The sequence below is a fragment of the Centruroides sculpturatus genome, unplaced genomic scaffold (assembly GCF_000671375.1).
Source record: "Centruroides sculpturatus isolate CEXI.00-Female unplaced genomic scaffold, Cexi_2.0 scaffold124, whole genome shotgun sequence".
Lineage (NCBI taxonomy): Eukaryota > Metazoa > Arthropoda > Arachnida > Scorpiones > Buthidae > Centruroides > Centruroides sculpturatus.
In genome coordinates, this window is record NW_019384390.1 from 508,445 (window position 1) to 524,599 (window position 16,155).

At 27.6% G+C, this 16,155-nt stretch overlaps 1 protein-coding gene across 2 annotated transcripts in view; it reads right to left on the reverse strand.

Annotated features, from left to right (window-relative positions):
- Positions 1 to 16,155, reverse strand: part of LOC111618222 (septin-1-like) — a 35,925-nt gene that overhangs the window by 6,363 nt on the left and 13,407 nt on the right. The window contains exons 4-9 of one of the 2 annotated variants that reach the window (XM_023359704.1): positions 15,775 to 15,898; positions 11,938 to 12,190; positions 11,657 to 11,758; positions 8,599 to 8,744; positions 8,325 to 8,423; positions 3,889 to 5,877 (exon numbers count right to left, since the gene is read on the reverse strand). In XM_023359704.1, the coding sequence (XP_023215472.1) occupies positions 5,733 to 5,877; positions 8,325 to 8,423; positions 8,599 to 8,744; positions 11,657 to 11,758; positions 11,938 to 12,190; positions 15,775 to 15,898 (869 nt within the window). In that variant the 3' untranslated portion in view covers positions 3,889 to 5,732. Of the gene's footprint in view, positions 1 to 3,888; positions 5,878 to 8,324; positions 8,424 to 8,598; positions 8,745 to 11,656; positions 11,759 to 11,937; positions 12,191 to 15,774; positions 15,899 to 16,155 lie in introns of those variants that run through there. The other variant, XM_023359705.1, reaches the window with a different exon arrangement.

Sequence of the window (16,155 nt, forward strand, 5' to 3'; positions counted from 1 at the left end):
CCTATAACACTGTTGATTATTCCATTTTATATGAATTCCATGTTGTACGAGTCACTTAGATTTTACAAATACGTGTGCCGTTTACAGCTCGGCACACGTATTTGTAAAATCTAAGTGACTCGTACAACATGGAATTCATATAAAATGGAATAATCAACAGTGTTATAAGGGGGGTCGACTGTATTTAAATATATACATATTTTTTCTATTAAATAGAGATTAAAGAAATTATAATTTACGATAGAAAATAATCTTATCTGAAGTGGTTTAAGCTTGTGTTTTTATCGACTTAATCTTAATTTAGATTATGGGGTACCCTGCCACTTAAGGGTTGTTTTGATAGATGAACCCAGTCTCTAGTGGGGGTTGACGGATGTTGCTTTAATATTATCCAGGTGGAGAGTAAAGACAACATAAAGGTTTAGTTTTTTTTATGAAGAATTTCAAATATTTCGCGTTTTTTTTATCTCCTCGTATACGTAAGAACTTAAATCGTGACTCAAACAATACTTATATAGTAATTACGGGGTTTAAAATGAATGTTTTCGAGTAAATAAATTAAACAGAATATATTAAGAATTATAAAAAATGTAAAAGGTTACTCACGTGACGTTTAAATCTTTTTCTTTCATTGTCTAATTTCATGCTAATCTCACTCATGAACTAACGCGAAAGCTTCGCAGCTCGCTCATTCAAGATCTTTTTTAGTCTATTTATGGAAAGCTGGGTGGAGCAAAAACACTACTGCTATCATGAAAATGACTATACACATACCCTCTCCCCACAACTTCAATTGAACAAACCGTATATCACGTGATGCACCATTGCCTTCCCGGTAACCGATCATTTAAAGTATCGCAGTTATGATCATACCCGCTTACGGAAGTCCATTATGTTTTAATATTGTGTGACGTTTAGATCATTGCGTCATTCGATGAACGCACGTAATCATAAATCTGCATATTGTCGCATGTATTTAAAACACAGGGATTTTTTTTTGTGTGTGTGTGTGTGTGGCATATAAAGTGGCATCTTTACCTTTCAATGCAGCTTTTTTTTATTATTATTTATTTATTTTAAAGCAAATAAAATGACGTACGTTAAAATAAAATCAATATTTATAACCTACGTAAGAAAAATTGCCAAGCAAATTGATTCAGTTGGCATACTTACTGCATCGGCATTGTTGTTTTGCCAGGAAAAAATCAATATTTGAGGAAATCGCGAGTTAAATTTCGTTCGATTATTTGAATATTATACAAGATGCAACGGTTAATTCTCGCCCTTTTCTCTTATTTTTTTCTTAAATAATGAGTAAAGTCATATAATCGTATCTTTGATGAAGCGTATCGATCAACGCGTACTGTCCAGAGGGCAAGAACCCCGTCTTATGATAGACTATGGCGGATATACGAAGGAAAATAATTAAATTCGGATATAAATAAACATTTTTACTCACTTGTCCGTGCATGTTGAATCGTTATCGGTAGCAGCACATGCTCGACTTTACGTTATAGTGCAAGATACCCTTAGAATTAAACCACCCAACAGTACACCACTGTAACGACGTGAAGAGCCCGGATGATGGGGATTGAGTCATACACAATCGATCGCCACTACGAACTATAAACTCAGATCGATCGCAATTCCATTGATAGCTTCCATTTCTTTTCTACTTTTTAATCTTCGGGACGGACTTTTATTATATATAGGTCTATATATATATATATTTTTCGCTCCAATTTAACTATCAAATTATTCATTTAATACGTATTTATAATTTATTAAATGGAATTTTAAAAGCTTAAAAAAAAAAAGAAAAGAAAAACAAGACAGTAAATAAGCCTCTTTGACGTCCATTTTTCTTTTGGTCAAGTATCCTTCCCCCAGTCGTAACGAGCGCATTTCTCGATCAATAATATAAAAACAAAGTAAAAAAATATATTTAAAAAAGTAATTTACAAAACATAAACACTTCGTAGAATACTTTTTGATCGATTGCTGATATATCCTACGTGATATATTAGTAGTTTATTTATAATCAAAATGTGTCATATGCCAATGCGATAGGAGCTCAAAAAGTTAAATTCTTAAAAGTGAATGAAATGAAACGGAGACGAATCTTATTTAAAAAAAAAAATGCATCCATTAGATAATGATGTAAGATTAAAACTAAAGCAGTTAAAACTTTACGGAGAATTTTATAAAAGTTTTTCTAACAGACTTATTGCGACCAGCTGTAGAACCATATCAAATTTTATGCGCTGATGTCACTAACATCTGTAACCTTATTGATAACTTTGCGATCTTACAGTGATGTAATTCCACTTTTAATAAGTATGCCAGGAATTTAGTATCATAAATAAATAATTAATTCATTTTTATAAACAATCTTTTAATTGCGACAGTATTAATAGTTTTGTTTATTAAATTAATAGCGAGGTTGCGGCCGAAGTTTTCATCTCGTAAACGCGAACGTCGAACGTCGAGCGGCGCTCGACGTTCGAGTTTAACTGTTTTTTACACGTTTAACGACTTTTTAAATTGTATTTATATGTACTTTATCCTGTGATTAGTTTAAATACCAAAATATATGTAATTTTAGTTAAACATTCAGTTTACATTAAGCTTATTTCAAGGATATTCCTTTTGTATATAAATTTATAATTAACATCAAGGTCATTCTGCAAACAATTGTTTTTTTTCCCCCTTAGACTAATAACTACCAATTTATATAACTTATGAACTGTTATATTATTCTATAACAATTATGTACTTTAATAACATTCTAATTATTTTAAATTATACAAGTCTTTATGAACTATTTGAAGCTAAATACATTATATATATGTGTATTTAATTTACTTAAATGAATCAGCTATATATGATTGAATAAAACTGATATTACAGTACTTCTTGTATGTATAGTGCATGCTATTCAGCATTAGAAAACAAGTGATTGTAATACTCCAGTTGTTTTTAATCTTTATTGTCTTATAGACTACAGGATAATGTCTTTTCCAGGTATCTGTTAATTAAATTAAAGTAGGTTTGAATATCTGCTGAGGTGTAATTTGTAAAATTGTGAGCATTGCAATCCAACAATAATTACTACTCATTAAACATTATAGCCAGCTACTTAACAGGCTAATTAATTAATTGCTTAATAACTAATTTCTACCCAAACCATATTAAATATAAAATAAAATTAAAGATTTATTTATATAAATCATTCCATTTTCTTTATTTTTTATACTCTTCTATATTAAAAACTGTCTATTTTATTAATTTTTCTATTCAGTTAATAATTAATTTTATAGAAATGATTTATATATTGTTTATTCTCAACTATTTAAAAAATATATATATTTTTCTTCTTATATTTCCTAATACTAAAGCATTTTAATTAAAACTTTTTAATTTCTCAAGTAAGGTTTTTCTTTTTTAAAAATGAATCATAAAGAATTGTAATAAGTGGCATGTGGATATTTTAAAGTTTTTTTTAATTCATTAAAATATATTTTCCTCCGAGTAATTTGCCATGTGTTAAAATTTATGTTTCTTCTCTTAAAATATAAGCAATAAATTACTACGGAAAAATTATTTACGAATAATAAATATGTTTGTTACGCGATAATTAATAATAGTATAAATATATTGAAGTCTTTATTACGCAAGTGGTCTATTTTTATTACTCAATTTATGTATTTAATATAAATAAATTCGTTTATATTTATGTAGATAATTTGTTATATCCGTATTACTCATATTATTTTTAATATCAGTAAATACATTCATATTTTAAATAAAAAGAATTATATCAAAAACATTTTTATTTTCTACTGTTAAAAATACAGTATTAAAATATGTTTAAACAATGATTATATGAATAACATTTATCAATACATTTAAAGATTTTTTTAACAAAGTAGTTTATCGGACATATCTTTCACTTATATAAAAATTAAACTTTCGTACAAAATTGTTATTCATAGTTTAAAATATAATTTAACTTCAATTAATTATGGAAAAAGGCTCGATTTAATCATTTAAAACTTACTTTCAATCTAAAGTGAATCATTTTTGTTTCGTACTCCTTAAAAATTTCAATAAAAATATAATGAATTCATTCATAAAATACTTAAATGAAATATTTTCTCATTATATATTTTGTCAATGTGGGCATTAATCATTAACAGGACAATTATACTGGTGTTAAGCATTTGTACATAAGAATCCAGTTAAGTATAGACCACTAATTGATAGACAACTATAGACCATCAATTAGTGGTCTATACTGTGTGTATTATAATTTAGAAAATTTTTTTAAAAAATGAGTTAAATACGATAGAAATTTCTAACTACACTTTAATTAATAATAATACGAAACTATTGTCTTTAGACATTAAAAATATGTATCCAAGTATAACCAAAAATAACATTAAAACTCCTTTGCAGAAAATTAAAGCCCTAGAATGTATCAATAAACTCTGTATGTTAGTCGTAGAAAATAATTATTTTCGGTACGAGGATAAATTTTACAGCCAAAAAGACGGGATACCGACGGGTACCTGTATAGGCCCAAGACTGGCGGAGATTGTTACTATAGTAATAGATAAGAGAATTAAAGACATAAAAGGCATTATATTTTATAATGGGTACGTAGACGACTGCATAATTATATTCGATGATAGGCAAACTAGCGAAAAATTAATCTTAAAACAGGTCGATGCTATAGAAGAAAACATAAAATTTGAAGCTGAAATAGAAGAGAATAATAGATTAAATTATTTAGATATAACAATAATTAGAAATAATAATAAATTAGAATATAAAAAATTTATAAAACCTATGCAGATACTGAAAGTACAGAACTTTTTCCTCAATTCGTGTGTAAATGCTTAACACCAGTATAATTGTCCTGTTAATGATTAATGTCCACGTTGACAAAATACATAATAAGAAATTAAATAAGAACAGTAAGGCAATAATAATAATTAGAAACATTTTCCCATTTGAAATTACAACAGAATTATTATAATGAATTATACACAATATAAAAAGATTATTGCAATTTTACTTCAATAGCTATTAATTTAAATTAGAAATTATATTCTTATTAAACAAACAGATAAAAAATATTTGATTTATTTCTTTACTAACTATTTAAATATTTAACTTTAGCTACATTTTGAGATATCAGTTACAAACTAAATATAAAATTTCTGATATCAAAAATCATATTTTACCATTAACAACAATGATAAATATTGATGTAAGTTTATAAAACTTTTATGTAAAAAAACTGAAAATAATAAGAAGTTTTTTAAAAGTATAAAATCATTCACATGTTTTGTAAAAGGAAAGTTTTAGAAAGTTGAAATTATACGGATACATACATACAAATCTTATTAAAACAAATAAGAGCACTGAAAAGTTGATCCAAATATCAGATCATAACTGTTAGAATAGATATATAAATGCATTTAAAAGTCATAGAAAAAACAGACGTAAGTTTAAAATGTATAAAAAAATCATTTAGGTTTTATAAAGACGTTAACTTCATCAAAGTAAATGTTGTTAGTCCATGGCACATAAACGTGACTAGACTGCTTTTAGATTCAACAGAGCCATTTTATATAATTCAACTATTATAAAAATTAAAATTGTTATAAATCATATTTATTAAAAAATAATAATAATAATAGATGAATTATATAATGAATAGTATATTAGTTAGGTGGGGGTGGAGTGACTTGTCTACCTTCTTCTTTCTGTTGTTTCATTTGTTGTTTCATCCGAGCTAAAATTTCTTGCATTCGACGAAGTTCCGCTTCTTTCTCTTCTAAAATTCTATCTGTTTCTTCCGGTTGGGCACTAAATTTAATTTACAATTAGATTAATATAATATTTTATGTTATAAGATTCACATATGGTACAATACTACTGTACTGTATATAAGTAAATTTTAAAAATATACAAAACAATTTTTAATAGCGCAGAAACACATCACATCAGATGAATGAACTATTGCATAATTGTTTACTACTTTAATCCAATGAATAAATAATCTTAGCTTTATTTTAAAACGCAAAACTAATTCAAATGTTATTAATTGAATTGGTTTTGAGTCGTATTCAATGGAACCGACGATTTAAAGGCAATCTGAAAATGAAAATAACCTTGAAAACCTTACATAATCAGTGTTGAAAAATATTTTTTAATGTTAGGAGTTTATTTATTGACTTTATTAAGTTTAAAGAAGTAAAAGATATGTAATTTAACATTCTTACAAAAGTTAATATATACACATTCTTATCAAATCTTAAACATTTACTCTCTTGTTTAGAATTGAAAATTATTTAAATGTTTTTCTGCCACATTACCACACATTCATAGAATATATTCTGCAGAAGCATGCAATATTTTTATCACTTTTAGACTGAAATTTTAATTAAAATTGACTCAAAATTACATATATATTTATAAATACGGAGTTCAAAACAATAAATCAGTAACCTAACCGATCCAAATTATTCAGGAATTTCTTGTCAAAAAAATTATACACCCGTTATGCTCCAATGTGAAATAAAACCTTTTGAGTTAACAATGTGTAGTTAACTGTTTTTAATATCTGTTATAATTCTGTACATGATGAACTGGAATCTATTAATAATATGTCACACCTTTCCACACTATTTCCAGCAAAACATTTAATAAAACTTAACAAAACGAATGTATAACACATAGTTACAGCTATAGGTTAATAAACAGGCTAACCTGCACAATACAGGAAAATATGAAAACTGGAGCTGTAAATACATGACGACAAATAGCAACAAAAATAACATTGTGGTTGACTTTGACCCCAGATTGTGCAAAACTTACAAAATCATAGCCAAAAAAGTTAAAGCTGATTTAGCATACAAACGTAACCAATCAGTATACATAATATTCACCAACAGTAAAGACACCGGAACAACTGGAATATATTCCGTACCGTTGGTCGATTGGAGGTTTGATAGAAAGCTAACATATGTACTCAACAAATAGATTGTTGACACAAAGGATAGCAGAGCACAAATACAATACTTGTAACAATAGCTCAATACCACCCTAGCAAAATATGTTAGTGAGCCAGGAATAATAACAAAAAGGAAGGAAGCCAAAATCATAGAGACACTAGAAATTGCTACCGAATAACCCCTTAAAAAATGAGATCACTTACATTTATAGCCAGGGCCAGTAGTAAATATATACTTCTGGTTAATGCATACACATATATCATTGTTATATACTTGCTGTAAATTTATTTCAACCACTTACGTTAAAAATTTTATTTACTTGTGATGTCAATTTCTTTACATAACTTAAGGTATACAGAAAATACACTTCGAAATAATGATGCCATAAGAACATTAACAGTGTTCCAAATTTGTATTCTATTTATACATTTGATTTCCGACTGTTAAAATCTGAAGCAGATCATTTAATGTAGCCGAAAACATTTCTTTCGTTAAATTTTATTAAACTGTTTTGCTGGAAATAGCGTAAAAGGTGTGACTTATTATATCCGTTAATTTTTTTCCCCTCCTTTGAGTTTTTTTAATCAGGTGAATAAATTATGGACACACTGTATATTAATCTTACTGTTTCTAAATTTCTAATAATAACAAAATCTAAGCATACTTATGTGATAAAAATCCACTACTTTTATAAAATTCAAATCTCCATTTTTCATACTATTAAAAATTTTTCTGAATAAATATGTTAAACAAAGTGAAATTTGCAAAGTCTATAAGAAAAACGTTTCTTTACAGAAAATACAAAATTTTAAATAGATTTTTACCTAAATATATTTAAATGACAACAGTTCAAGCAGTACATATTACAGTAATATCCCAAACTTATGCGATAGGTGGGACCAAACGATAACCGCGTAAGTCAAATTCGCGTAAGTTGGGGTATAATTTCGCAATTTGTGTAAATTCCAAGTCGGATGTATGTAAGCTAATAAATGTTCTAGTTAATCTTATCTTGTCTTTTGATTCGTTCACGGTTACAAGAAATCACCACATAGAGTCTCTCGAGTCTCCGTAGATATAACAAACACAGAAATAAATAACACAAAATAAATTGTAGCTATGTGTCGATTCCACGCTACATGTCCGAACATGTAAGCTGAACAATAGTGTGGGGGGAGTGAGTAATCAAAAGTTGCATGGCGCTCAAACAAAAGACGAATCGACGAAATTTGAAAATTGCGTAACTCCGGGTATTACTGTACTTACGTTATCATGAAAAAATTGCAAAAGTAAACTTACTTCGGTTTCCGCCAACCAGCTTTACCTGCCAAACGTTCAGAACGATAATTTTCATAATGAACTTCTTGAGTAACTTCTTGTAAATCTTGCATATGTGTTCTATTAAAAATATCAAATACTTTTAATATATGAATTCTTAGATTATTTAATAAAAAGTTATGGAAAATATAATTAGCATTTGTTCTTTTATATAATTTTGTTTTTCAATACACTATAAAAAAGTGCATAATTCATCGCTTAACTTTAATTGGGATTAAGATATAGATTTTCTTACATTAACATAGTCCTTAATTTAGAAAAATCACAATGTTCGGGATTTTCTACTTCAACAACACCCCAAGGATATAATCTTCCTCTAACTTTTCTGTTTTTAACATCAATAGTTTGCAAAGCAGATGATATTGCAAAAGGAACAGCCTCCTATGTAATAAAATATATTAACAATAATTCATTCGTAAATTTTATAAAATAATTTAGAATTCAGACTTATTATATTGAAGTATTTATAAATGTTTCAACTAAAACTAAATTGTGTATATGAAATTGTATATTTTTAATAATTTTATAAAATTATATATTTAAAAAATAATGATTTAGGTCTTAAACATGAAAACAGCATGCTTTATATTGTAAAATATTTAGAGATGTTTTCATAAATTTACCATATTTCATAATTATATAGACAGGATTCCTATTCAAATTTTTGTTTTAAATTCCCTGACTAACTTTGTACAAATTCCCTGACCCTCACATCCCTTACAGTATGGCACATCGACAAATAAAACAGTACAGATATACCTTGACTTACGTCGTTTGTCAAAAAAGTGTATGGAAAAATAAAAATCAAGTTTAAGTCATTTTATACGACTTTACGTCTGTCCGTCACAAATATTGAAGTCGTAATATCACTAGAAAAATATTTAAAGCACATAAAATCATATTATAATATATACATTTACAAGTATATACTGTATTTACAGTACACGCGTTCGTAAATTTAGATTACTTTTTTCTGTACCATATTAAAAACTAAAAATTATTTGTTTGTAAGCTTAAAATAGATCCTTATTAACCATATATTATTAAAAATGCATTAATAAATAAAATACAGAACGGAAATTGGTAATTTATGGTTTAGCCTAGTGGCAAGTAAATTCGGAGACAAGTAAATTCGACTTACGTCGTTTTTCGACTTAAGCCGTTCTCCTGGAACCAATTACCGACGTAAGGCGAGGTATACCTGTATTTGAATTACTATGCATGTACACTATTGCTTCTCCAACTTTTTAATTAGTTATTTTTCTAATTAACAGTTTTCTATTCAATAATTTTTTATAATTGCTACATTATTAAAACTAAATTTATCCTGTTATAAATCCACAAACATAACTCTACATGGGTTTGACAAGAAGAAAAAAAGCCATTATTTATTTATTATTCATTAACAATCCTGTATAATCCATGTACAAAAGTATATATTTATTAAGTTTATCCCTTAATACATTTCCCAAACTTTATAAAATATTAATAAACTAGAAAAAATCAAAAGTTGTTTTGTTAAACAACTGACATTATTGAAATGAAAAATGATAAATAATAACATTTAAATTAAAATTATTTATCACTTTGTGTATTTTGTAAATTTTTAAGGAAATTTTGTGTATGCTTGGGAGAAATTTTGGATCCTGAAAGTATTCTACACCTCTTTTCATAAGTTGTATTGCACCACATTACTTCTTGCTGCCTGCAGAGGGCTACACTAGGGTGACCAGATATTGATGTAGTCAAAGTAGGACATTTGAAGTTTTATAATGCTTCCCAGTAGGACATTTGACAACCCAGCTTAAAACAATAGAAATCGGTAGTAAAAAAGCACAAAACACTAAAAATTGATAAGTAAATAATTTTAAATTGATATACTACTCTTGTTGTTTCAAATACTACTCTTTGTTGCAATTGTACCCATTATTTAAATAAAAATACAGTGGTACCTCAGGATACGAAATTAATCCGTTCCGAAACTGAGATCGTATCATGAAAATGTCGTAAGGTGGATCTTCTTTTCCCATACGATTACATGTAAAACCAAATAATTCGTTCCAACGCGAAAAACATACTCAAATTAAAGCCAAGTAATACATAAAAAAAAATAACTGTAGTAAGAAAAACAAATGAAAAATGCGAACTAATGTAACGTCGTATGGTGAGTTTTTGTTCGTATCGTGGAGCAAAAATATGTTCGAATTTCATGTCGTATCCTGAAAATTTCGTATGCTGGGGCGTTCGTAACCTGAGGTACCACTGTATAAAAAAAAAAGTTTGTTGTTATTATTAATGACTACCTATTGGCCCAGAAGTAGTTATCTGTGACAGTAGGACATAGAACAAAAGGTGTAATTGTAGGACATGTCCTCCTACAGTAGGACGGGTGGTCACCCTAGGCTAAACTTAGTCAAGCACATTATCGGCAAAAAATCAACAAAGCAGCCAAGACTTTTTCCGAACATAAATGAAAATCCCTGATTTTTTCTGACTTTCCAGGTGCGTAGGAACCCTATACAGATTTAAACTATTAAATTATTTGTAAATTTTCATCCAAATGGCAATTATTAAGTTTCTGAAGACAGCTTTTTTAAATCTACATTTTCCAGCGCTCATTTCCAGTAGATAAAAGCCATAACATCCCAAAAAGGTATGGATGGAAGCAAGAAAGAATTCGGTATGTCACCAGTTCCTTTTTTAGAAATTTTTGTAATTTTAATTGAATTTCTTTTGTGTTTTTAAAAGGACTTTTTTAACTTCTGGCGACCAGTAACCTAAAAAGAAAGGTCAGTCGCCAAGAAGTGTGTAGTCTGGAACACGAGATAAATAAATAGTGGTTCCTTTTTTGGACAGACTTTGTCTTCAGAAACCTATATATAACTGATTTAGATATAATTCATTATATGATAAATTATTCAGAATAAAAATTCAATTAAAACAAATTAGCAAAATGAAAAAGTCAAAGTTTTAATATACAATAACTTTTCCAAAGCATCTTCAGGTTTTATTCTCAGACACAACTAAGTTCTAAATTAAATATATCAATACATGTTTTAATTCAGAATTTAATTGTAAAGATGTTTCAAAAATAATGATATTTTGACTTTTTAAACTTTGATGATTTACTTTAATTAAATTTTTAATTTTTAGAATAAATTGTTAAATATATTTCAGAAAATAATCTTACTATATTCATGATAACAATTGTCATTAAACGATAATCAAATATTATTTCTTAAAAATACTAAAATCTAAAAAGATTATTAAATAAAATTAAAAAAAAACCAAACCTTTAATTCCCTCACTTGCTCTTTGTAATCTTCATCCTCATCAGAATCACAATCTGGAAGAGGATATAGACGAATTCCATTATCTTCAATTTCCTGCATTACCTGTAATTATTTTTTAATAGTTAATAAAAGTTAAATATATTTGTCAACAATGGATTCTGTTAATGTCATCTCTATCTTACATGTGTTAAAAATTATTAAAGAAAAATCTAATCATTATTGTATGATATAAATATTGTCGATTTTATTTAAAATATTTTCATACAATTTGAAATACTTGCCCTTTTTTTCAACACAATTAATTCCTTTTTAGTAAGAGCGTCAGCTTTTGCAATAACAGGAACAATATTAACCTTATTGTGTAGCTGTTTCATAAATTCTATGTCAAGAGGTTTCAGACCATGGCCAAATGGAGAAATGAAATAAAAACAACAATGAACCCGATTGTCTGTTATGTTTCGTCTATTCAATCCACTTTCGTCTCTCAAGAATCTTTCAAATTGTTCATCAATATATTGAATAATTGATTTAAAACTGAAATTAAAATTAATTTTATTCAGATATATCAATTGTTATATTTAATAAAATTATTTGTTTATAATTAACATAATTACAGATGTATCAATATTTATCGTGATAGAATAATTAAAGTTATTTTAAGGTTATTCTGTCACAATTGTATTGTAATACAGTAGAGCCTTGAAAACTCTGCCTAATGTGGACCGAAGGGTGGCCGAGTTTGTGAAAATGCCGAGTTATCGGGAATGGGGTTAAAAATGGATAAGTATGCGTGTTTCCTCAGAAAATATTGTACTGTACTTGTATGTATTGTTTGCTTGAGAATACAACAGAGAATAAACTGCCCAAATACCCTTAAACAAAGGAAAAGTACGTCCTTTATGAAGGCATAGAGCCTTTACTACATGAAAATGAAAATTAATGAATACACTGTGTACAGTAATTTACCTGATAAGACAGACCTCAGAAAAATACTTTATGAGAGCTTTTATACTTTTATAAAGCTGTCTATAATGAAAATTAATTAACTAAGGATTTTTTTGCCCTGCCAGGGTGTGGCCGAGTTATCCGGAGTGCCGGGTTATCGAGTGCTGAGTTTTCGAGGCTCTACTGTAATACAAATTTTTGTTAAAGTATGCTGTAAAATTTTTATACACATACAGATTTATTCACTTTTTTAAATCTGAGAAAGTTATAATTTTAAATTTATTTTTTAAACACTTTTGTTGCCAATTTATGTGATTTTCCATCACACGACCTTTGTTACAATATGCTAATGATGCAATTTTGCATTATTTGGATGCTAGAAGTTTTTGGTAAATTGTACACACATTATTTTTTACTATCTGGAAGTGAAAAAACATTTTAGAGATTATATTTTATTACTTGGTTTCTTACTTTCCTAGAACATATTTAACTATAATGGTTTTTTCTTCATTTATATCCTTCGGAAGGTGCCGGTGACTCAGTTTTGTATCATCACGTATAATTATATAAAGATTACTTGAAATAAAAAAATTCTTTTTATCTTTGTATAACAGTAACATACTTTATGAAAAATGAATCAGAATATTTGTATCAACTTTTTCAATGGCAGCATAAAAAGTGTTAAAGCTTTTATTTTGTTAAGAACATTTGATTGGGATGCAATTTGAAAAAATTGTGGAACTATAAATTCCCACTCATCCTCTGTCTGTCTTTCATTAATCTCGAGAACAGAGTTAGATAGATGAAAGACGAGACCGCGAGACCAGATTTGGAAACCCCAATTAACTATATATGAACTTCCAATGCAAACCAGAAGTCACATTATTTCAATTGAAAAATTTTCCCGAAAGGTGTTAGATAGATGACTGACACAACTTTACTGTTAAAGGAAAAGTATGATATGGAGGGGTAAATCACTACTAATTTGAGGCGGAGAGAATATATTTTAAATTAAATTAAATAAAAATATGATTAAAAATTGCAGCCCAGCATTGTGATAATGTCACAATAAATAATTGCTCACTTTTTAATTGTTTCTTTTTATTTGAAAGAATGTTTCTCTAACTCTAATTGTTCTAATAATGAAACTGAGGATACATTTTTGAAAATGATGCTTTGTATATTTGTTAAGATATATATTTAGATTTAAAGCACTCAAAAAACTAAGCGAGAAAAGGTATAATTAATTAAAGATAATTGCATTAATAAAAATAATGCAAGTTGTTTATTAATGATTTTTCTAGTTATATAAAAATACAATTTGTTTTTTTTTCTGCTTTGCTTAAAAGTGCTAAAGGTCAAACTACATGTATTAGTAGGTGGTTGATGTACTTTACACGATGACATAAAAATCAGCTGCTAAAGTTAAAAACCACTGTGCAATGGATTTACTATGGTTAAAAGCCACCACAAGTTCGGGACGTTAACTAATAATCATGTGATGATAAAAAAATAAAACTTTCTTTTTTGTTATGATTTATTTATCTTCAATCATCTTATGTTACTTTTCATCTGCCTTACAAAAGTAACGAATTTTTGAATCACAAAATACTATCAGATCCACTTTCAATCAATTTTTCAGTGTCACCAATTTTTACGAAATCAAATTGTTTAAGACAACTGATGATATTACTTTGTTGATAGAGATTGGCTGCATTTTTTAAGAAGCTGAGCATATTTTGTTTCTTGAAGTAATGTTTCTTATCGTTCGTCACTGATGAAAAAACTGTGACCAGTACTTGTCTTCATTAACTCATTTAATTTATTGTAAAATATGTTCTTTTTACTAGCCACAATTAGTGCACAGATGTTCCCACTTGAAAATGACAGTCAAGAATGAACACAGCACAAACTCTGCAGGTGTTTGCAACGTGCCCGTTGACAAGTTACAACCTGTCCGTCATATTGTGGTTGCATCAGCTAATGTTCGAACACATTATGTCTTTTTTAAATCACTGCAATGCGTAATGGTCAAATACCATGAAATCTAAGATGTGAATTTCGCTTGTCTTTTTTGAGTTAGTCACAAAGCTTGTAGCTTCAACTGTTCAATATTTGCGTTGTGGATGATTTAGAGACCACAACGTGTTGCGGATGTTTTTTTTCGCTGAATGAGTGTTTTCATTCTTTGAGCCTAACATATATATAATGTCCAACAAAAATATTGCATTTCATCTAGTCATAATAAACGAAGAAAATTTATATCACTCATAAAAGTGAAGAGTTGTAAAATAAGTATCAGCAAAACAGATATCTTTGTATTAAAATCATGTTTTATCCTTGTGTTAGTTTGAAAGTGCTTTATAATTAGGAATATGAAATTCAAAAGTTCATTTAATATAGATTTATCAACAAAAAAAAAATCATATTTGTGTTTAACAAATTTCTAACTATTCTCAAATACCTTTGAAGTTTCTTAGGATTTTTAAATTTAATTTCAAATGTCTCCAAAGATTATAAAGTTTAATTATGTTATTTTATTTAATTTTAAACATTAAAAATCAAAATTACTTATTGTGATTATTGTGACATTGTCACAATGCTGGGCTGCAATTTTTAATCATAATTTATTTTAAAATATGCTCGCTGTATCTGGTCTTGATTTTCATGTATCTAAGTCCATTCTTGAGAAACTTTTGAATTGAAATCATGCGACTTCTGGTCCAGACTGGCAGTATGTATACAGTTAATTGGAACCGCCAGCCTCTAAGGTTTTTGTATCCGGTTTCAATTTTTATATAACTGTTCTAGAGATTAAAGGAAGGAAGGAAAGATAGATGGATATCAGTGGGAATCTATAGATCTGCAATTTGAAAACTGTAACCAAAAAATAGTTTTGCCAGGTACACAAATATACCATACCTTAAAAATTTAGATGTATAAAGTCACACGTTGAATATTTCAAAAACAATAAGACAATTATAAAACAACTTTTAAGTAAGAATAAACATTTTTTTGATGTTTACAGCATTTTGATTGTATATATTTTATTGTTTTATATAACTAGTCTATAAATCAAATTAAATAGTAGTAGTAAACAAATGAAGTTATAAGTAACAACATTTAAATGATAAAGAAACAAAGATATATATTCATTTTGAATATATATTTACCAATCAGTATTGTCAATAGCATCCCCATAACCAGGAGTATCTACAACTGTTAATCTAAGTTTAACACCTCTTTCTTCAATTTCAACAGTTGAAGCATTCAATTTAACTGTCTGCTGAATTTTTTCTAAAAAATTATAAAATTTAATAATTAAAATCATTATTTTTTACAATAATTTTATATGTTTGTTGATATTATATATTTGTAATGTTTATAATTCAAATTTTGTTTAAAACAATAAACTATATTCTAATTTTTTCCTTACAGAAAATTCTCAAACAATCTATATAGATATGCTTTTGTTCTAAATAAATTGTTTTATTATTCTGAATTGTTCAATGATTTTTGGTGCTATATTCCAAACTTAAAACTTTAAAAAAACT